Genomic DNA, 21,819 nt, shown 5'->3' with positions numbered 1-21,819 from the left:
AAATGCTGGCAGGATCCCAGGTTGTTATCACCTTTTCAAAGCATACATAGTTGTCCTTTGACCCAGCCACCTAACTTCTAGAAATTTATCCTAAGGAAATAAGCAGACAAGTGGGAAAAGATTTTCATACAAGACTTTTGTTGAGAGTTGTTAATAAAGCTGAAAGTTTGAGCATACCTATCCATCACCACTAGGTAGTTAAATTCTAGTGCATCAATACAGTACAGTACTGTGAGACTCGGAAAAAGGATGGTGTTTACCATAATGGTTAATAACTGAATACTCTTCATGTTTTATTATGCAAAGGGAGCATGGTACAAAATCACATCTTCAGTGTGATCCCAATTTTGTAAAACCATTTACACATGTGTGCTTTGTGTGTGCAAGTAAGCCTTGTATAGGAAGAAGTCTGGAAGGACACACACATCAAAATCTTGACAATGGATGATGTCTCAGGGAGGTAGAATTGCTGGGTGATTTTTTTTTAAATTTATTTAACCCTTTCTCAGTTTTTCTGTAGTGACTACGTTTTATGATTAAAAAGATTCTTTTTAAAACATCGTCTAACACAAGGTGCAGAATAAATGCAAAATGTAAGAATGCATGACCTTTATAAAATAGTTCTCTACAAGACTGGAAAAAAATGATCACTAAGGTTTATTCACTTGCTGCCTGGCTGTGCAGTATGGAGTCAGTGTTACCCCATTTGTGGCTTCACGTTCTTTGCTCCTGATCAGATTTTGGGTTTTCAGGTAGACGCTGCTAGGTTGAGCCCGGCAAAGGTACTTTTATGTCACAAGGTCACAAGCTCCATAAAGTGCAGGAGAACTTGGTATCTCTGTGGATGAGGCCCAGGGCTGGTTGCAGTGCACAGGTGACAGCCAGAGTTTCCAATCCAATCTTGGTTGTGTGCTATTAAAGAGACCAAAACCCAGATTGAGTTTCCTGGGGTCCAGCTTACTTGATTAAGCAACTAAACCCTTAGTTTAAAAAGCAGCTAGAAATGGGAATATGGCTTGGTGGGAGAGGGCAACTGCCAGGAGCTCCTCAGCGAGGTGAGCTTACCCACAGGCCTTGCAGGTGGCCTGCCCTACTCCACGGAGATCAGTGTCTGGCCTTCAGCTCCCAGGGCGCTGTGGCTCATCATGCAGGAACCAGAAATTCATTTTCAAAGCTTCATAAAACCTGTGTCTTCTCCTAGGCCTCCCTTTTCTGCATTTCATGGCTCTCTGTGGAAATGAGAGCCTGTGTAATTGCAGTACACAGATGACGGAGCAGGGGATAGCAAGGAGACATGAGGATGCTCCCATGGGGTATAGCTGGAGTTACAGAGCAAAACTGAGCCCGGGGCTGGCCACCTGTGCCTTGATTTTCCAGGCCTTGTTCCGGTTGGCGGGGTCTCCCCTCCTCTGTCACTGCAGACCAGATGGGGTCCCGGGGAGGCTCTGTGCGCCCTGCTTGAGCAGTGGCTTAAAAAGTCTCTTCCCGTTACTTCTTCCTGAAAACACTCAGTCTTAACGGGTCCCTCTGTGCCGCTCAGCCCAGTGCCCATTTACCTAGTTGCAGATAGCTCCACTGGAGCTTGGCATGTGTGGGTTGAAAAGGATTTATTATTTTTATTTAAGCAGTCAGATTCCATCTGCCTACACACTCTTAACCTGCTTTTTGAGCTGAGCTTTGTGACCTCTGCAGGTTACTTTACACCACACCATGTCTTCCCCTACAAAAGGTTTTGGAGAGCACTTGAGATAAGTGGAGCCAAGTGCCCGTGTAGTGGGTGCTCTAGGAGCACCACTAATAGGGACCTTTATGAGGGTCTGCCCCTCACCAAGCACTTGGCATAAATTATTTTGTCAGTCCTCAGAACAGAGAAGCCAAGTGAGTATATTCCTAAGGCAGCTTTTTGTGGTGAGGAAACTGAGGTGCAGAGAGAAGTGACTTGCCCACATCCACACAGCTGGTGCTATGGACCACTGACCCCCGCTGTCCTGCCAGTGGGTTTTGGCCCTGGGCAAGTTCACTATGGATTCAGTGTGACCAAAGAAATGACAGTAGAACATTCTTGGGGTGAAAAGGTTATACCCAACTTTATTTCCACGGTGGCAGGACAATCACTAAAATCCTGTTCACTTAGACCAAGTCTGCATGTAGCAAGCTGGTCTCTGCCTCTGGGCCCCTCTGTCTGCACAGCCGTCCTCTGGGCACAGCCCTCCCAGTCTCTGTCCTCAGCGCTGCCACCATGCCAGCTTCTGCTCTGCTCCCCTGCGGTCTTGCAGTCGTGCCACCGTGTTGCCCAGAGCACTTGGCTGGGCTCTCTATATAGAGTCAATGACGTATTGCTCACACGTGTGTAGTGAGCTAGCCAGTCAGAGCCAGGTGAAAATCCTGGCCACAGGGACCTTCATTTTATTCACACCCACCTAGTGCCAAAGCTTATGCCCCACCACCAGGCCTCAGGCCTCCTTTGCCTTGTGCCCTCCTTAGCTTTCAATGGATTAAAACAATCAACCAGGGAATTATGTTCTTTTAGCTCACAAAGCAGGCTTCTGTGTTGTTTCCCTAGAGTTGGTATCTTAAAGGAATTCTGGAAAGCTCAACAAATTTTTAGGTTTCTCTTATTAATCATTTTCTTAAAGCTTTTTATAATCTTGTGTTATACTTGGAATGTGTCGGCACTAACTTGTGTTTTGTTTAAATTCTGTGCTGCATTTCAGGACATTTCTTAGCTTAATCATGTACAAGGAATTGGAATTCGTTGGTACAAGTTGTGGTGTCTGTGGCAGTTTGCCCATTTCTTCCTCCTACACACAAGCAGGCTGAGTGGGGACAGAGCAGAGTATCGAGGTGTCGGTAAATAATACCACTATGAAGTCATTTAATCTTGTGAGATGCTGTTTTGCCCGTGGGTTGAACCGACTGAACCCTAGAAGTGCTGAACTAAGAGCCAGCTCTCCCGTCTAGAGGTCACACTAGAAATCCCCCATGAAGGACTTGCTGGTGGAGTTTTGGGACAATGAATGGAGATGGTGTTTTTTGGGTTTGTTTTGTTGACCAAATCAGAGCCAAAACTTGAGGGTTTGGAGTGGGGGCTGCCATGGATCAGGAGTAAGCAGTAGCTTCTTGGGAACATAGTGGGTAGGAAAGGGGAGGGAATGTGACCAGCATAGGGAATTGTAGATCTGAAAACAGCTGAGGCAAAGCTGAGGCCTAAGACTCCTAATAGGGACTTGCCCTGTGAAGAGGAAGGGGTCTTAAGAGATGAGTTGTTAATCATGGATTAAGCTGGGTTTTGGTAGCCTTTCGGAGATGAACCAGGGGGAGAGGTCCTGGAAGCAGGCTTGAGGCCCTTTGGGCTGGGAATTTAGGGTCGCAGATACCTGGAGCATGATCTAGAAGGGGGCATGGTCTCCATGTGGACACATCCCCTTGGCTCCACAGACTCCTAGCCCAGAGGGAAGGGGCACAGCCAGGAGAGGGCCAGAGTGGGGCATCTAAAGCATGGAGCCTAGGGCCTGGGTTGCTCTGCTCTGCCCTTCTGTCAGTGAGGGTGCTGTGATGCAGTAGGAGAATATAAAGCAGGTAGGCAGAGAACATGTTCTAATCCCAGCTGTGCCCTGATGAGCTGTGTGACCTTGGCCCCATTCTCAACTTCATGTATGATCTTTGCATTGATTTCACCCCCAAAGATCCATGACTGGGAGGCTGTCAACTTTGTTGTCCCTGGGTGTTACTGAGGGTACCAGCCCTGCCCAGGGCAGTGCCTACCTTGAAGAGATGGCCCAGAGCCGGCCTTGCCTGTGGTGAGAGTTAGGGTCTGGCACAGCTTTGCAGCCAGATCCCTGGGATCTTGCTGTGCCATAGAGAGCAGTGTCACGACAGGAGGTGGCCTCCCAGTGCGGGCTACCAAGCTCCAGAGCCTTATGATGGCACCTACCCACTTTTCTGCCCGTGTCCCCAGCTGTAAATAGGACGAGCAATAATGGGACCTCCAAAAGCAGCATTCACTAGCACAGGTATCTCCTGTTAGGCCTGGTGGAAACAACAGGAAAATGAGTAGAAAGGGCTTGAAGGGAGGGTTAGGAGAGAGAATAACACCAGACAGATGAAGTGTCCTGTCCTCTTGCCCCTTGGCTGGCTGTCTTGGCCCAGGTGATTCCCCAAACAAGAGAGGTGAGGGTTTCCTGACCCATTTCTGCTGTGGTCTTGGGAAAGCCATTGAATGTTCATGCCTCAGTCTTGTAAGCAAACTTGAAAATTAATAGATATTTTGGATGGCAATAAAATTACTCCTTTTCATTTGTTCACAGAGATGCTGCAGTTTGTCAGCAATCAAGTGGGAGAGTTCCCTGATTTGTTCTCAGAGCAGCTATGTAGCTCCTTCCAAGGCAGTGGCAGTGGCAGCAACGGTGTGGGCAGTGGGGGCACAGCCGGGGACCCCTCCGTGCAGCGGTCCTTCAGCCAGACCCCATTACCTTCCTTCTCTCCCTCAGCCGCCTCCCCCCAGGCTCCAGCCCTGCAGGTCAAGGTTTCCCCCACCCCTGTCCCCACCCCGCCTAGAGCAACTCCCATTCTCCAGCCCCGCCCCCAGCCCCAGCCCCAGCCCCAGCCTCAGCCTCAGCCTCCAGCTCAGCTGCAGCAACAGACGGTGATGATCACCCCGACCTTCAGCACCGCTCCCCAGACAAGGATCATCCAGCAGCCTTTGATATACCAGAATGCAGCTACCAGCTTTCAAGGTGATTCAGAAGTCAGATATGTTACTGATTGGTTGGTTCAAAAGTTTATGTGCCAGTTGGCAGACACTGCTGAAGTAGGCTGTGAATGGTTCTGTCCTCTTCGGGGATGACAGACTCTATCAAGTTGGTCCTGTCTAAATGAGCTTTTGGTAACTGGCAGTAAGAACAGTGAGGCAGGAACAGTTCACATTCTGCCTCTTCAGATACCTTAGTATCTATTCTTCCTGCTTCAAGGATACTTGGTCAGAGAATCCAGCAGGCATAGCAGATAGACACAGGGCCATCCTGGTAACTAGAGCTAGAGGCTCAAATAAAATTATACTTGAAGCTTACCCAGGCAACAGCCAGATCTCAGCACCTGTAGGTTAAGAACCATCGATTAAGTAAACATCTCCTGGGTGTCCACTGTGGAGAAGAATATGACTTAACCCAGGTGCTGGGTCTTGGCATAGCGTGCCCCCCAGAGGCTCTCTGCGGTGGTGAGTGACTGTTGTGCCAGCGCCTTTTCATCAGGTTTCCCTCTGACTCTGTGGGGACCCCTGGGTAGGTTAGTATTGCCCTGAATTTCAAAGGATCTGACAGTTCTTCCATGGCCTCAAGGGCTTGGGCTGGGTGGAGGCATCTGAGCAAAAATCCAGTCTGGGTTTTGCCTGCCGGGACAGTCATCGCAGAGTAGGCTTTCCGTTCCTTTCGTGGGAGGGAATGAAGCCCCAGGGAGTGGTAAATGGCTGTGCACATCTTCAGCAGGTGGGGCATAGGATTATTATGAGGCACTCCATCCTCGGTTATTGCCTCAGCTGCAGGGACCAACTAACTGCCTTCCTCATCGTGACTTTTTCCTCCTCTTCTCCCAAGTCCTTCAGCCTCAAGTACAAAGCCTAGTGACATCCTCCCAGGTGCAGCCAGTCACCATCCAGCAGCAGGTGCAGACGATGCAGGCCCAGCGGGTGCTGACGCAGACAGCCAATGGCACGCTGCAGACCCTTGCTCCAGCCACCGTGCAGACAGTTGCTGCGCCCCAGGTGCAGCAGGTCCCGGTAGGTGGCCAGCGAGGATTCAGGGAGGTGCTGGTTCGGGCTCTCGGCTAGTCTTTGCTCAAACACGTGGTCTGCCAGCTAAGAAGGATCAGTAGAGCATAAGGGAGCAGCTTGTAGGGCAGGTGGGGTGCCTGGGCCCTGCGAGTCAGTAGAGACCTGATTTGCGATCACATCTGTAGACGTACACTCTCATCACAGAGACTCGGGCAACGTGGGTGTATCAACTCATTTGCACACATAATGGGTATAAAATTGGAAAGATATGTGCGAGAATGTTTTGAAGTCATGTAGTGAACTGTATTTTCTTATTAACGAAGTAATTTATCTTTAAAAAATGTCCAGGTTTATCATTTTTGCTTCTCAGCCATGATCCTGGCTTTTCTGAGTTTGTCCAAAATCAGATCTCTATCCCCTTTTCTATCCCCCCAAGCCAGGCCTGCTCTCCAGCCCTGCTAGGCCATTGTCACTGATCTCCTGGAAGCCTTTCAACCTTAAAACCCAGGACCCTCTTTAGCTACACTCTCCTTCTCAATTCAGTAATCAAGCTGCATTCTCAGTTTCATGAAAATTTTAATTTTCTCATTCTTCCCTGGGCTGGGGGATTGTCTGCAATAAGAAGTTAATGCAGTTATGCTAAATTAAATATGCTACCTTTGTTTCCTTTTCTTCCTTCTCCATCCAGGTCCTGGTACAGCCTCAGATCATCAAGACTGATTCCCTTGTTTTGACCACACTGAAAACAGATGGCAGTCCTGTCATGGCCGCAGTCCAGAACCCAGCCCTCACTGCCCTCACCACCCCCATCCAGACAGCAGCCCTTCAAGTACCAGTAAGGGCCGCCTTCCCCCAACCCCACCTCCTCTGCCCCGCTCCTCTTTTCTTGGCAGTGTTGGGCCTCAGAGATGTTGGCAAAGCCTCTCCATGCTGATTAGGTACAGCTCTATGGAATGTGTCAGTCAAATTGCAAATATTACCTCTTTTAGTTTTTTTTCCCCTTGAGAAGTACCACCAATGTGTGTTCTGTGGGAGTTCTAGGGTCTACTAGTGGGAAGGAGGAATAGAGGAGGATGCCCAGCTCCTGGGCAACAGCTCTGCATAGGACCGTCCACCACTTAGGTCCTGCTGATGGAGATTTGCCTTCTGAAGGACCCTAGGCGCACCAGGCAGGGAGGGGCTCCAAGGTGAGGGGCATGGAAGGCACCCCTCTTTGAGTTGTAGAGTCTCAGCCACTTAGAGCATCTTGTGGCAAGAGAGTTACAGAGTAAGAGATGATCAAAATTTGAAAGCAAGCTTTATTCATAAAAGCCAAGAACTGGAAACAACTCAAACATCCATTCAAAAAGAACAGGTGATACCTACAACTCTGGCTGAACCTCAAAAATAGTATTTGAGCAAAAGGAGCCTGTCACAGAAGAGTTCATGCCGATGATTCTATTTGTATGAAGTTCAAGAGGAGGCAAGACTTAAGAGCAGTGATTACAAGAGGGGGTGCTGGGTGGTACTGGGAAGAGGCACAAGGAAGCTTTCTATGGAGCTAGAAATGGTCTATGTCTTCGTCTGGGTTACCTGGTTACATATATCATATACATACGTTAAAACTCGTCAATCTATACACTTAATGTGTGTGTGTTTTAATTATGTGCAAATTATTTATTGATGACTGAAGTTGAATAGCTTTTTATTTGTTGATCGCTTGGAGATTGAGGCCATTTATTGAAGAAAGTATGACAAATTAATAAAAAAAGGAATCAGGAGAAAGAGTTGAAGGGAAAAGGGAGATGCTCATCTATGGTTGGCCTGTTTTTTTTTTTTTTTTAGTAAAACGTCTCTGATCCTTTACACAATGTCAGTTCTTCCCTTGAGCTTTTTGATGACCAAATTATATACAGAAATGCAGTAAGTTACTTCACTGTCATATAAAGGGAAAAGTGTGTCATAAACCAAGGTAATGTTTTCCTTGGGACCAGAGTGACGTAGTGCTCACTCTCTGAGCCTAGAGGTGGTTAATGGTTTCCAGCAAAGCAGAAATTATATGGCTTGTCCTGGCACCCCAGATCAAAGTTAAGGCATATTAAGCCACATGCACCCTATTGTGGTGTGACTTACTGACAGTGATTCTGAAAGGGCAGAGTAACTGATGGGTACTGTGGCTCCTAAGGCGTCTTAGGGCCTGACTTGATCAATCCAGGAAGGTGTTAAACCACACAGAGTGTTGCCAGGTGATGCCGCATGGCCAAGGCTAGCAGGTTTGTGCTGTGAGGTTGTTTGACTCAGACTAACCACGGGGTAATTCTTCCCTGTCTGTGCCTACTTTAGACTCTGGTGGGCAGCAGTGGGACTATTCTGACCACAATGCCTGTGATGATGGGACAAGAGAAAGTGCCCATTAAGCAGGTACCCGGGGGAGTCAAGCAGTTCGAGCCCCCCAAAGAAGGAGAAAGGCGGACAACACACAACATCATTGAGAAGCGGTACCGCTCCTCCATCAATGACAAAATCATCGAGTTGAAGGACTTGGTCATGGGGACAGATGCCAAGGTAGGTGCCAGTCAAAACGGTGTTTCATGCCCCACCATGCCCTTTCTACCTGTCTTTGCCTTAGGAATTTAAGAAGACCTAAGCCCCAGCTAGTGAACACAAGAATGAGTTAGAGGTGCCTCCTTATTAAAACATCTTGGGGGTTTTCAAGATTATCAAATATTGACCAAGAGATGGGAACTGTTAGAGGTTGGTAAGGCAGTGGCCTGCCTGGACCTTGTGTCATAGGCAGAGAGCTGCCTGCCACTCGCTGGGGCCAGATACGGGACTGTGTTGTACCTTGGAGTCAGCTGGTAGCATTGCAGGCATATGTTTAATTGTGTTCAGGCGGGGCTAGCAATATTTTTACTTTTTGGGTAAGAGAAAAAATAGATTGGGTTTAACCAACAATAAATACAGGAAATTATTTTCTCATGTATGTCTGGTGTTTCAGGCAATGTGTCTTCTAGCACATAGTTTGTTCTGTGTTATTTTTGTGTGTGTGTTTTTTTTACCAATTAATTTATTCATTTTCATCTCTATTTTGAAAGAAAATTTCATTTTCCTTATAGCCTAAAAATCTGCAAGGTATTAATTACCTTTACTTAAGATAGCTATACAACAATGCTGGGTTTTTTTGTCATTTGTTTTCCTTAAAGTTTGTTATGGTGCTAGGATTATTATAGGAAGTAGGAATAATAGCAAATACTTATCAGTATCAAGTGTCACTATGGGCCAAGCCAGAAGCTAAGCTTTTTATGTGTTATCTCACTTTTGCCCTCATTGTAAGCCTATGATTCACATATTATCATCATTCCCATTTTAAGGAGAAGGAGAGTGCGATTCAGCAATATTGAGTAATCTTTCCTGGATAGCACAGCTCACCAGTGGGAGAGCCAGCATCTGAACCTGGTCCCTCCCACTCCAGAGCCATGCTCTTACCCCATAAGCTCCAGGCCTCTGCTGTCCTCATTGTGCAGCATGCACTGATGCCACTACATTTTTACCCATCTTCCTGTGCAGATGCACAAGTCTGGTGTTCTGAGGAAGGCCATTGACTACATCAAGTACTTGCAGCAGGTCAATCATAAACTGCGCCAGGAGAACATGGTGCTGAAGCTAGCAAATCAGAAGAACAGTGAGTGTGCCTCTGAGAGGGGTTGTCACAGGGAGTGTGCCCATTGAGAAGGGGTCATAGGCCTTGTGGTTATAGAAGTCCTGGGCTGAGCACTGGAGAGGGCCCACTGATGTATACTGGGTGCCTTAAGGGCTGTAGCAGGAGCCATGTGCCCCCTGCCCAGCCCAGACCCAGTCTAGGTGGGGTTCTATAAAAACAGACTGTTTGCATGGTAAGATTTTCTTTGCAGAGTTCCTAAAGGGCATTGACCTAGGCAGCCTGGTGGACAATGATGTGGACCTGAAGATCGATGACTTCAATCAAAATGTCCTTCTGATGTCCCCTCCGGCCTCTGACTCAGGGTCCCAGGCTGGCTTCTCCCCCTACTCCATCGACTCTGAGCCAGGAAGCCCTCTGTTGGATGATGCAAAGGTATGAGCCTTTGAAATGCCCTGACTGCTGGCATCTCTCCCATGTCCCCTAAGTTAGTAGTGGGGAGACTGCAGACAGGGGCCACGACAGGTGTTCAGAGGGCCTGGGCCGGAGAGAAACAGGAATTCTATAAAATTAGGCAGGTCCTGGAGAACAAAGGGAAACAGCCCCTGCTGTTTACAGAGTCAGTTTAATTGGTTTAAATGTAGTCTGTTTTAACTGGTCCTTGCTGAAAGAACCTGTCAGAGAGGAATAAGGGCCAAATCCAGAAGGGGAGCACAGAGCAGCTGTCAGGCAGGCACTCAGAGTTACTGGAGGCGCCTCATCGCTCCTCTCGCCTGTAATGGGCCTGGCAGGACCACTTTGTGTGGTTGATAGTTGGCTTAAGATGAGGCTGCCTCTGGGTCCTCTTCCAGAAATGATTGCAATTTGCAATCTAACAAATAACATTCCAACCAAGGGCCTTTAATTGTTGTAGAAAGCGCCAAACAATTGTTGCTTAATGGAACTATTTACAAGAGGTTCAAGCCTAATGAGGTTCCTGGGGAACCTGTGGAGACCGCTGGGTTCTGTGCCATATTTTGACATTGGCAGTTTCTGACTCCAAAATCATGAAGTTCCCTTGTAGCATAAGTTTTTGATCGAACTATTCATAGTGTCACATACTTAATTTTGAGCCCTGGTTTTGAAATATTTTATAAACATGATTCTGTTTGGTACCAAAAAGCCCTATGACATACACATTGAGTTACCTAGGCTTCTGAATCATCCAAATAATTTTTCAGATGGTTTGAAAATGTTAAAAAGGAGTGGCATGGTGTGTCAGGGCACATCCCACTCCAGCCTTCCTCCCTCCCTCTGCAGGCTCCCTGGGTGGGTGGGGTCTCTGCCTCCATTGTCCCTCTGAAATGGAGAGGAAAAAAAGCAGCGTTATGATTTTAGAGCAAGTTCCTATAGCCAGATCCATGCCAAGTATGGGCTTTAATCGAATTTGTTAAGGTAGAGTTTTATATACAATAAGTATGCCTATTTTACAGTGTTGTACAGTACTGTCATACATTGTGGGGAGCTTTAACAAATGTATACACTTAGGTAACTGTCTCTGTAATCAAGATAGAGGGCATTGCCATCATCCACAGAGCTCCTTCACACCCCTCTGCACGTGGTTCAACATCCCTCTCCAGCCTCAGAGAGCCACTGAGCTGCATTCTGTCCCTGTAGAGTAGTTTTGCCTGTTGTGGAATTACAGAAACCAAATCACGCTGGGTTTTCTTTGCTGTGACAGAGCTCCGTTTTAAAACCAGAGCTTACCTGTCTGTGGTGACTGGTGCTCTGGTGTTTGAGCGGCAGGTGGAGGGATGTGACCTTCTTAGTTCCCTCCTTGGTTTATTCCTGTCTGACTTAGTGGCCTTGAATTTAAATCTCACAGCCTGATCCCAATATATAAAAAAGTAATGTGCTGTAAAAACCCAGGCAGTACTCATTCCAACCTCAAGGCCCTGTTTTGAAGGTCAAAGATGAGCCGGACTCTCCTCCTGTAGCGCTGGGCATGGTGGACCGCTCGCGAATTCTGCTGTGTGTCCTCACCTTCCTGTGCCTCTCCTTTAACCCCCTGACTGCCCTGCTGCAGTGGGGAGGAGCCCGCAGCTCTGACCAGCACCCGTACTCAGGCTCTGGCCGCAGCATACTGTCGCTTGAGTCAGGTAGGTGGAGGGCCCCTTGTGCCACTGGGCATTGTTGAGCTGCTGTGGCAGGAGACAGGCCCTGTGTACAAACTGCTTGGCTTGTCCACCAAGTCCCAACGGGCTTCTGTAGTGGGCCCCACCTGCTGCTTCTGATTGGGACTGGCGTAAGTCGTGTTTTGGAAGTAGTGGGTAAACCCGAGCTCAGTCAGAAAGAGCTAAACAAGCCAGGAAGCCACACTGTTGTAATTACAGGGAGGAGAGAGTGGGGAAAAGGGAGTGTACCTGTTTGAAGGTAGATGTGTTTTTGCCTCAGTCATGAAGCCAATGGCTAACAAATGTTTGTGGCACTCAGTTCCATAGTGATAAAGCTACAGATTCTTATTCAGGCTATAAAATTTTCCCAAATTTGCCTTTAGGGTGGATTAAGGTGTATATGTTATTCCTACTCTAAGTACCTAGACATTGTTAGTAAATGAAACAATCCTGTTATCCACCCTTTCTTTTGAAAATGAGGTTGAAGGCTCTTGCCCACCAGATGTTAGGGGTCCATCAGTTGCCCTGCAGTCTCCCAGGGCTGCTCCAGGAGGCCCTTTCTCAGGGGCTCAGCTGAGACACTCCTCTTTAGGTTCTGGGGGCTGGTTTGACTGGATGATGTCAACGTTGCTCTTATGGCTGGTGAATGGTGTGATTGTCCTGAGTGTCTTTGTGAAGCTACTGGTCCACGGGGAGCCAGTGATCCAGCCACATTCGCGCTCCTCAGTCACCTTTTGGAGGCACCGGAAGCAGGCAGACCTGGACCTTGCCAGGGTGAGTTCTCCTGCCTGCCTTTCCCCTTCCACCAGGCTTGGCTGATAACTCAGCAACTTGTACTGAATACCTCAATGTATGCAGTCCCACAGTAGATGCTTGTGGACCACTAGAGGAGGAAGGGACCTGGCCCCTAACAGTGAACAGGTGGCCGAGACAAGAGCACCTCCACATAAAGGAATTCCAGGGACACGAGGTAATCCACAGTCTGTAGCATGACAGGCTGTGGCAGTTTGGGGCAGAAGAGAAGAGTTCTGAAGGAGGGAATCTGGGGCATGAGCAGAGACATGAAGAGCAGGATGGACCTTCTAAGCTGAAAGGAAAGGATGAGTAGATGGTGATTTGGGGACCAGCACATGGGGATGTCTGGGGGTGAGGGTCTGTCAGAGAATGATGAGGGCTAAGGCTCGTGATAGAGCTAGGGCCCTGATTGGAGAGGTCTTAGACTAGAATGGATTTGGGGCTCTTTCCCCAATTCTGTGGAGCACCAAAAAGGTTTTTGAGCTGGAAAACTAGCTGAAAGTTTCTTTTGAAATCAACAAAGGACAGTATATGAGAAGGATTCTGGGGCAACTCACAGCATGGAAGGAAGAGTTAAACATTCATGTCACAGGAGGGACAAGAACGAGAACACTCCTCAGCAGCAGCAAACCACGGCCCGCTCTCCTGCCCTCAAGCTGCAGTGCCCACACAAGAGAATCTGGGACCAGCCCAGATCTGTCAGCCATGGCTGAGGCTGTGGCTGCTAGAATATTGATGTGGTCATTGGCGACCTGCTTTTAGAAGCAGGACTATTCGCAGAGAAGAATATCCCAAGGTGTATATTCTAGAGGCAGGTCCAGGCCTGTGTTTCACAAATGTCATTCTGTCAGCTTGTGTGAAGGACGAGTTGAAAGAAGGAGACACGAAATGCATGGAAACAAGTTAGGGGGCCCTTAGAACAGGCTAGACAAGAGAGGGCATGGACCTGGAAATGAAGGAAGAACATGAATTCAGGACAAAGGGAAAGTGACAGTGACATTGACTCAAAGACGGGGGAGGCTGGAAGACAGATGGGCTCTGTCTGTGCCCAGTCACTTAGAAGTGCTGTGAGCAGGCCCTGAGAGGGAGGAGCCCGAGGCTGGGGGACCAGAGTGCTGGAAGCTGTACATCTTATCTGCCTGTCTGCCGGGAGAGGGTGCTCGGGAGAAGTTGGATTGATGAGTTGGAAATGCCCTGGTGGCCTTGGAAACAGCTAGCCTTCACGGGAACGACGAGGGAGAGGAGCCAGGGAACAAAGGAAAAAGCCCACCCCCTTTGGAATCTGTGAATTCGGGTGCCTCTCCTGGCTGGAAAGATGCCACCATCACCTTAGAGGTTGTCACTCTCAGAGGGTTGTCATCCATTTTCCCCTGGTAATGATCCACTTCCCAGTAATGGTGCAGGCGAAGAGCAAAGGTATTCTGCCCACTGTGTTCAGGAGGAGAAGGGAGCTTACTTCAGTGCCCCAGGAATGAGAGAAACAGAGAGAGGTCTTCTGTGCCAGGGCCATAGACTCTCCACTAGGCCCTTTTGGGTTGGCAAAGAGTTGACAACTCTTTTGGGTTGGTTAGAGTAACTTAGTCAAATATTTGCCTAAAACCATGGTTCTCCAACTTGAACAGGCATTGGAATTACCTAGAGGGCGCCAACCCCAGGGGTTCTGATTGAGTAGGTCGGGCGGAGTGTGGGTGGGGTACCAAGATTTTGCATTTCTAACAAGATCCCAGGGGCTGCTGCTACTGGTCCCTGGAGACCAAATTTTGAGAAGTTCAAAGCTAAAATGAGCCCATAGTTCATCTGAATCCGTGTTACATATAAAAGCTGCTGTGGGCAGCTGAGTATTTGCTCAAAGATAGAATACCATACAGCCCATTTAGTAAAAGGCCTGGAGGAAACAGTGAAATGTCAGCAGTCATTCTTTCTGAGGGATAAGGTTATAGGTGATTTTTTTTTTTTACTTTTTTGTAGCTTCCTGACTTTTCCCAGATTTTCTTGAGTGCATTTATTACTCTGGTAATCTGGGGGATGAAGGAGAGTAGAAGTTTTTATCAAAGCAAAACCAAAAGGCCACAGCAAGGCCATGAACATTACACTTCTTGCCGCTCTAGGGGGATTTTGCAGCTGCTGCTGACAACCTTCAAACCTGCCTGTCGGTGTTGGGCCGGGCGCTGCCCACCTCGCGCCTGGACCTGGCCTGCAGCCTCTCCTGGAGTGTGATCCGCTACAGTCTGCAGAAGCTGCACCTGGTGCGCTGGCTGCTCAAGAAGGTCTTCCAGCGCCGGCGGGCCACCTCAGCAGGCTTTGAGGACGAAGCTAAGACCAGCGCCCGAGATGCAGCCCTGGCCTATCACCGGCTGCACCAGCTGCATATCACAGGTGGGGGTGCTGCCACTGTCTGGCTTGCCTTGAGCTGCCACCTCACCAGCCTAGAATGGTTTCCACCCACATCCATAGCTGTAAAGATGGCTCATTAGTGTATGAGTTGCACATTTTTCGCATTAACATCTCCACACTTGGCGCTGTGTCCTCTATGCGAGGCATGTAATGGCTGAGTCGGCAGTGTCTTTTCCTTAGTGGTACTTAAATTAATGGTGAGCTTAAAGTTGCTGGCATTGAAAATGTGGCCATTCATTTCACTCAGTATGCTCCTGCTCTAATAGAAAGTCAGCAGATCAGCAAGTGAATCACAGTTCAGTGTGGTAGAGGTGGCAGAAGATCTGGCTTCAGTTGGAGGGAGGGGGTGCTTTGGGAAAGGCTTTCTGGAAAGTCTTGGCTTTGCATGGAACAATGTGTGGAGATGCATGGAGTTCACCAGCTCTGCAAAAGGGATATACCTTCCAGGCAGAGGGGTGTTCTCAGGGAGGAGCCCACCTGGGGGTTGTCCTAGCATGATCTGTACATGGGGGAATGATGGGGGCCAGGGCAGTGAAGGCATTAGGAAAAGGATGATATTTTCAGAGTTGTGCCTCTGAAATTTAGAAGATTCCCTCTGATGGGAGGCAGAAAACAGGTGGAAAGGATTAAGGCTAGCATCAGGGAGGCCAGATAGGAGCTAATGTGGATGAAGATAGAGATGCCAAGAGGGCAGCGGGAGAGAGTAGAGAGGGGTTGACGGGATTTGGGGGCCTACTGGATGTGCAGGGTAAGGAAAGGAACTGGTTGAGATCGTTCCTTGGCTTCTTGCTTGAGAGTTTGGGTGGACAGTGTTGCCGCAGACAGAGGTGAGCGAAATGGGAGGAAGAGCAGCTTTCTGGGGAGAAGATGAGGGACTTCGTTAGGGACCCCTGCCCATGAGACATGGAGGGAAATACTCAGTGGCAGGTGCGCGTGCTGGGTCTGCAGCCAGGAGAGGGCGCTGGCAAAAGGGCATTTACAGGGGACCCTCAATTGCACTAGGAAAAACACCACCTGGACTGGGCAGGCTGGACAGGTTGTTGGGTGGAGGCTGCCTGGAAGTGGCAGCTGGAGAGTCAGAGAAGCAAGAGGCCTGGTGCAGGGGAGGCAAAGTCAGAGGGTTCAAAAAGGGAGGTTGTCTTGGGGATGTCCAAAGGTGAGGGCCAGAGAGCACCAATGGGATGTAGTTATAATAAGGAGGTGATGGCAATGTCCTGGTGGCTGAGAGAGCTTTAGTCTGGAGGAGTGGCTTTAGCAGGTCCCAGGGATTGAGTGAATGGGAGATTAGACCAGGGGGCCAGCTGTGGGCTTTTAGTACCAGCCATGGTAGTAGGGTTCTAGCAGAGGGCCCCTATCTGCAAGCCTTGCCTGCTTCACTCTTCTCTGCCCCCTCAGTGTGCCCTTGGGGTCCAGAATGAACTCCATCGCCGGTCTCCAATGAGGCTGTGTCCTCATAGCTGTTAGGTTCTGGAGAATTCCAGACAGGATAGCTCACATCTTTCATTCCCTTCACATCCACTGAGCACTGTGTGCGGGTCTTGCCTGGTGCAAGGCACTGTGAGGACAGAGGTGACTAAAACGTGGTCCCCACACTGCCCTCCGCCCTCCCCCCAAAGGAGAAAATGTGATGATGTCTTCAAGGGGAGACAACTAATAGCTGTGCATGACGAAGTGTGAGGCTGATAAAAAGACCAGGGAGAAGGCTGCAGGGCTGGGTAAGGTAGGGAGGCCTGGTTGGGCCACCAATTGGACCTTTGATGTGAGACCACCCCAGAGGCTCAGCCTCCCCCTCAGAAAAACAAGGCTGCCTCCAGCCCTGTAGTGAGGACCAGAGCAAACAATAGTGTGAAAGCCTCAGAGGCCTGCTGGACCCTCGTGCTTGTGCAAGGGCACTATGGCTCCTGACTTCAGGGTCACCCTAAATGAGCTGTGTGGCCCTCATATGGGAGGATGTAGTAATACTTTCCTGGCCTGTCACCTGCTAATCTGGCCGTTGCTGGTCAATTTTGTGTTATTTCCCCTTTCAAAAGGATACATACTTACATGTTATAGGATCTTTTTAAATTGAAAATAAATTCACATCACTGTTGTGTTTTTTTAAGTTGTTGTTCCCTCTCTTGCAATGTTTGGAGACACAGGGCTGTATTAGCAAAGTGTGGATGTGCTGTTGACAGTTTTGGAAAATGTTGCAGTGCATTCTTGGAAATCCTGTGATCATGACTGCTCATTATACAAGGACACTTTATAAAAGTACCAGACACTTGACATGCATTTATTTTCTCTTGTCCCCAACAGCTGTAAGATAACACAACTAAGTTGCAGCGCCTGGCATCATCCAGGACTGTCTGATCCTAGAGTTCATGGACGTGCCCTGTTGTTCTGCTCCTGTTCTGGTTGTGCTAGAGAAACAGGAAAAGCTTCGTTTGGGGGGATCTTGTCAGTATCAGTGTCTGTTTCTGCCTGCCACAGGGAAGCTTCCTGCAGGATCTGCCTGTTCAGATGTACACATGGCTTTGTGTGCTGTGAACCTGGCTGAATGTGCAGAGGAGAAAATCGCTCCCAGCACGCTGGTTGAGATCCATCTGACTGCCGCCATGGGGCTCAAGACCCGATGTGGAGGCAAGCTGGGCTTCCTGGCGGTAAGTACCCTCCAGTTCTGTCCCACAAGCCATAGATGTGGCCCTGCCCTTGGGCGCTGACCACCGGATGGGGGCAAACATTTATTCAGTGGGTCATCCACAAATACTTAATGGCAGTGAAAAAACAGACCAAAATTACTCCCTCATGGCCCATACAGGCGTAAACAGGACATTTTGGTACCCTGAGGTAGGCAGATTAATTCAGCAATACAGAGTGACCATATTCAGAGGTTAAATATATGACTTTTCTGCTCTCCAGGTGGTCATAAAAATTCTTAGAATCTTGTTTGTGTCTCCTGGTTCTGTTATTCACTCAAAAGGTGCTTTTTAGATACCTTGTGTTGATCATAACACTTTGGGTCCAGAAACAGAAAACAGTGCACATGCTTGAAGAGCTCAGGGCAGGAACTACAGTTACGAGACACCTCCAGTGCGCCTGGCATGGGGCCAGCCTTGAGAATTTACAATTTGGGTACCTCCCAGTCCATGTTATCAACTAGTTCACAACACCTTCTGGCCTTAGGCTTTCTCTCACTCCAGCAACAACAGCCATGTTTTACTCAGTGCCTGCACTGGGTAGGCTGCTGAAATACATCAGCTCTGTTCAGAACAGAACGAACACATCTCTGTTTCCACATCTCAATAACAGCACTGATGAGCTGAGGAAGAACAGGAATGGGCCCTGTGGTGACACTGATATATTTCCTGACATATGTCACCATAGTCTAGGTAGGGTGTGGGGAAGCCCATTGTACTTGCCATGTCTCAACCCTGTTCCGTGACCCTAGATAAGATTTCATTCAGCATGCATTACTTGGAATGTAGAATTGCGATTACTATTAGAATGCCAATTAGAATAGAATGTAAAATTAGAGTCCCCTCTCAGGGCCAGGCACTTCCAGGAGTGGAAATGTAGTGGTGAGCAGGACATTGCCCTGTCTCTGGGGAGGATACATTCTGGCAGGGGGGAATCCAGTCAAGGACCAGGTCTCCGGGACAGTAGGTTAGTGTGGGGATGGGGCTGATCTGGCCGCGCAGAGAGCACACTGGGCTCCTGAGCCATTGTTAGGGGAAGTCAGTGCGGGCTTTCTGGGCAAGCAAGTCTAGGCTGAGGGCTGGAGGTGTTGGCTAAGTGACACCCCTGTTCCATTTGTTCATCCTAGTCCTCTGGGCTGATACCACATTATAACTTCTCTACCCCAAAAAAGCATCTTAATAACATTAATTTTATCAAAATACAATGCACATACAGAAAAATGTGGGCATTTTAACTCACAGCTTGATGAGTTTTCACAAAGTGAACTCACCCATGTAACAACCACCTAGGGCAAGAAATAGTTTGCTCCCATGACACCAGAAGCCTTCTTCTGCAGGCCTTCATTCACCCTGCCCCCCACAAAGATAACCATTATTCTTCTGAATTCTGTCACCACAGTTTTATCTGCCTATTTGTTGTTCCTGTAAACTTATCAAAGTACAATATGCATGTAGAAAAGTACATAAATCATAAATATGCAGTTAATTCACTTTACAAAGTGAACACGTCATATAACCAGCAGACAGATCAGGAAGCAGAGCTGAGCCAAGACCCTTGAAGCCCCTTGGGCCCCCTTACAGTCAGCAAAGTGCCCCTCCCCATAAGCCCTCCAGCCAGAGTAGCCACTGCCCTCATCACCTAGACATATTGCCTCTATTGAAACTTTATATAAAAGGAGTTATTCAGTATGTACTGTTTGTTTCTGACTGCTTTTGCTCAGGGTCATGTGTAAGGTCCATTTATGTTGTGTAGAGTTACAGCTTGTCCATTCTCATTGTTCTGTAGTAGCCCATTACAGGATGGACTCTTGTAGACAGGCTTAGGAGTTGTTGCCTGGGTTTGATTATTACGAGTAGTGCTGCTGTGAACATTCCTATTCATCCTTCAGTGACTGCATTTCTAGGCACGGCATTGCTGGGTCAGAGGTTATACACAAGATCAGCTTTAGGAGACACTGCTTAACAGGTTTCTTTAGTGGGTGTGCCAATTTCCACACCACCTGTGGTGTGAAGGAGTTCCAGTTAAGCATCCTCATCAAACACGTGACAGTGGCATTTCTGCTGTGTTAGGCCTTCTGGTGGGATCTTGTAGTTTTCATTTGCAGTTCCAAGGTGATTAATGATGCTGAGGACCTGTTCTTTGGCCATTTGGATGGTCTGTTTTTTGTTGTTATTGTTTTGCTATCATTAATGTACAATTACATGAACAACATTATGGTTACTAGACTCCCCCTATTATCAAGTTCCCACCATATACCCCTTTACAGTCACTGTCCATCAGCGTAGTAAGATGTTATAGAATCACTACTTGTCTTCTCTGTGTTGTACTGCCTTCTCCGTGTCTGTCCCCCCTACATTGTACATGCTAATCGTAATGCCCCTTTTACCCCTTATCCCTCCCTCCCCACCCACCCTTCCCAGTCCCTTTCCCTATGGTAACTGTTAGTCCATTCTTGGGTTCTGTGTCTGCTGCTGTTTTGTTTCTTCAGTTTTTGCTTTGTTCTTATACCGGATGGTCTCTTTTGTGAACACCCTATTCAGGTCTTTCACCTAATTTTTATTTATTTATTCGAGGAGTTCTTTATTCTGGCTGTGAGCCTTTGTGGGCTATGTGCTCTGCATGTATTTCCTCCTGGTCTGTGGCTGTTCTCTCTCAATGGTGTTGATTAATGAGCACAAGTTCTTAATGTTCATGAAGCCAGATTATTAGTCCTTCCCTTTACAGTTAGACATTGTATGTCCTGTTCAATAAATCTTTGCCTTACCTCAAAGTCATGGACGTATTCTCCTGTTATCTGCTAGACACTTTTTAAATTTCTACACATAGGTCCCTAATTCTCCTGGAGTTGATTTTTGTAGATTTGGAGGTAGGGGTGCAAGATCTAGTTTTTTCCACATATCTCTCTGCCCCAGAATCTGTTATTAAAATGACTGTCCTTTCCCACTGCACTGAGCAGTACCTTTTCCATAAATCAAGTGTCCATGTGTGATGAGTCTGCTTCTGGACCCTCCAGTCTGTCCACTGAACAACATTGTATCCTCCTAATGGCTAAGTCTTTTAATGCTTGATATCTGGAAGTGTCAGTCCCCTGGCTTTAGCAGCTAGTTTTTGCTCTTTACTTTCCCACAGAAATTGTAGGATTGTTACAGAAAACCGGAAAACCTGGACTGGATTGCTGATGGAAGAACCAAGTGGCACTCGGAGGTCTTGGAGGGTGGAAATTTATTTTACACCAGCAGGCTCAGAGGAGAGTGATCTCCACAAAGGTCTGAGCCCCAAGTACAGCAGGGCCATGCCTTTTATACATTCACTACAAAGCTAAGGGGGCAGTCAGCACCCAGAAACTGTTGCAATAGGAGCTATTAGGTCACTATAGGTGTATTCAGGATGCTAGTTATATTTTAATCTATTTCTATAAAGGTCACCTGGATACCGTATTATAAACTAATGGGCTTCCATGACTATGATTAACAAGCTGTTTAATCCCACTGAGTCTGCTGGGAAGGAATACATTGTTTCAATCCCAAACACCCAAGCACCTTGTGATTCCTCTATATTTCTGAAGCCTCAATAGAAACCCTGTTACCTTGGCTTTCTTGGCTTCACACCCCACCTGCCAAGAGGGGGAGGGATTTGAGAACTTTCTGAGCATTTCCTCATCAGGAACCTCCCCAAAATCCCACTGGGTTTGAATTGTCCTTATTGCTAAGACACAGCTGCCCTTCAAAGAGACTCAAAGACCCCATTTGAGGAAGGTGTGTGTGTGGCAGCTGAGGATTGGGAAAATGGTCACCGTAAAACTGCCCCTGCCCATGAGCCTCCCCAGGAAACATTTAGTGTGCCTGACATACAGCGAACAGTCTGATATGTGTTTCCTCAGGATCTTCTTCCTGAATGTACTAATATATATGCATTGTAATTTGTTTGATATGATCGTACAATAAACCCTGTTTTGCCACTTGCTTTTTTTCAACCAAATGATAGTGTTGGCCTCTTTGTCACCTCCTTATGTATCTGACTGAGGTGCCTGGTACTCCAGCATGTGTACGTGCAGTCCTTGATTGAACCAGGTTGCTGCTGACAAATGTTCAGGTTGCTTCCAGTGTTTGCAGTTATGAACAGTGCTGAGGGGAGCCTAGCCTCATTGCACACTTGTGCCAGTACCTCTGCAGACTAAATCTCTAGAGGTGACGGTGCTGAGTCCAAGGATAGAGATATTTGGAACATTGGTATTGCCACATTTTCATTTCCAGTAAGGTGGGGAAAGGAGATTAGCAGATTCCTAGGTAAGTACCTGCCCTGTCCTGTGCCTGCTTCTCTTGGGAGGGGACAGACTAAGACACCCAGATCGAATTTTCTTAAGGAGGAAGCAGCTTTGAATTCTGCCAGATGTATTT

General features: G+C 47.8%; 1 protein-coding gene across 2 annotated transcripts in view; it reads left to right on the top strand.

Moving 5' to 3' along the window:
* SREBF2 (sterol regulatory element binding transcription factor 2) overlaps positions 1-21,819 on the top strand; it is a 55,396-nt gene that overhangs the window by 17,952 nt on the left and 15,625 nt on the right. Inside the window, exons 2-11 of one of the 2 annotated variants that reach the window (XM_036931407.2) lie at positions 4,308-4,736; positions 5,592-5,773; positions 6,456-6,602; positions 8,090-8,311; positions 9,314-9,428; positions 9,658-9,839; positions 11,350-11,542; positions 12,150-12,331; positions 14,461-14,728; positions 17,216-17,385. In XM_036931407.2, the coding sequence (XP_036787302.2) occupies positions 4,308-4,736; positions 5,592-5,773; positions 6,456-6,602; positions 8,090-8,311; positions 9,314-9,428; positions 9,658-9,839; positions 11,350-11,542; positions 12,150-12,331; positions 14,461-14,728; positions 17,216-17,385 (2,090 nt within the window). The remainder of the gene's footprint in view (positions 1-4,307; positions 4,737-5,591; positions 5,774-6,455; positions 6,603-8,089; positions 8,312-9,313; positions 9,429-9,657; positions 9,840-11,349; positions 11,543-12,149; positions 12,332-14,460; positions 14,729-17,215; positions 17,386-21,819) is intronic. The other variant, XM_057486331.1, reaches the window with a different exon arrangement.

The sequence above is a fragment of the Manis pentadactyla genome, chromosome 10 (assembly GCF_030020395.1).
Source record: "Manis pentadactyla isolate mManPen7 chromosome 10, mManPen7.hap1, whole genome shotgun sequence".
In the NCBI taxonomy this organism is placed as follows: Eukaryota; Metazoa; Chordata; class Mammalia; order Pholidota; family Manidae; genus Manis; species Manis pentadactyla.
The sequence above is the reverse complement of the archived record's forward strand: the minus strand, read 5'-3'. Positions and strand labels throughout refer to the sequence as shown.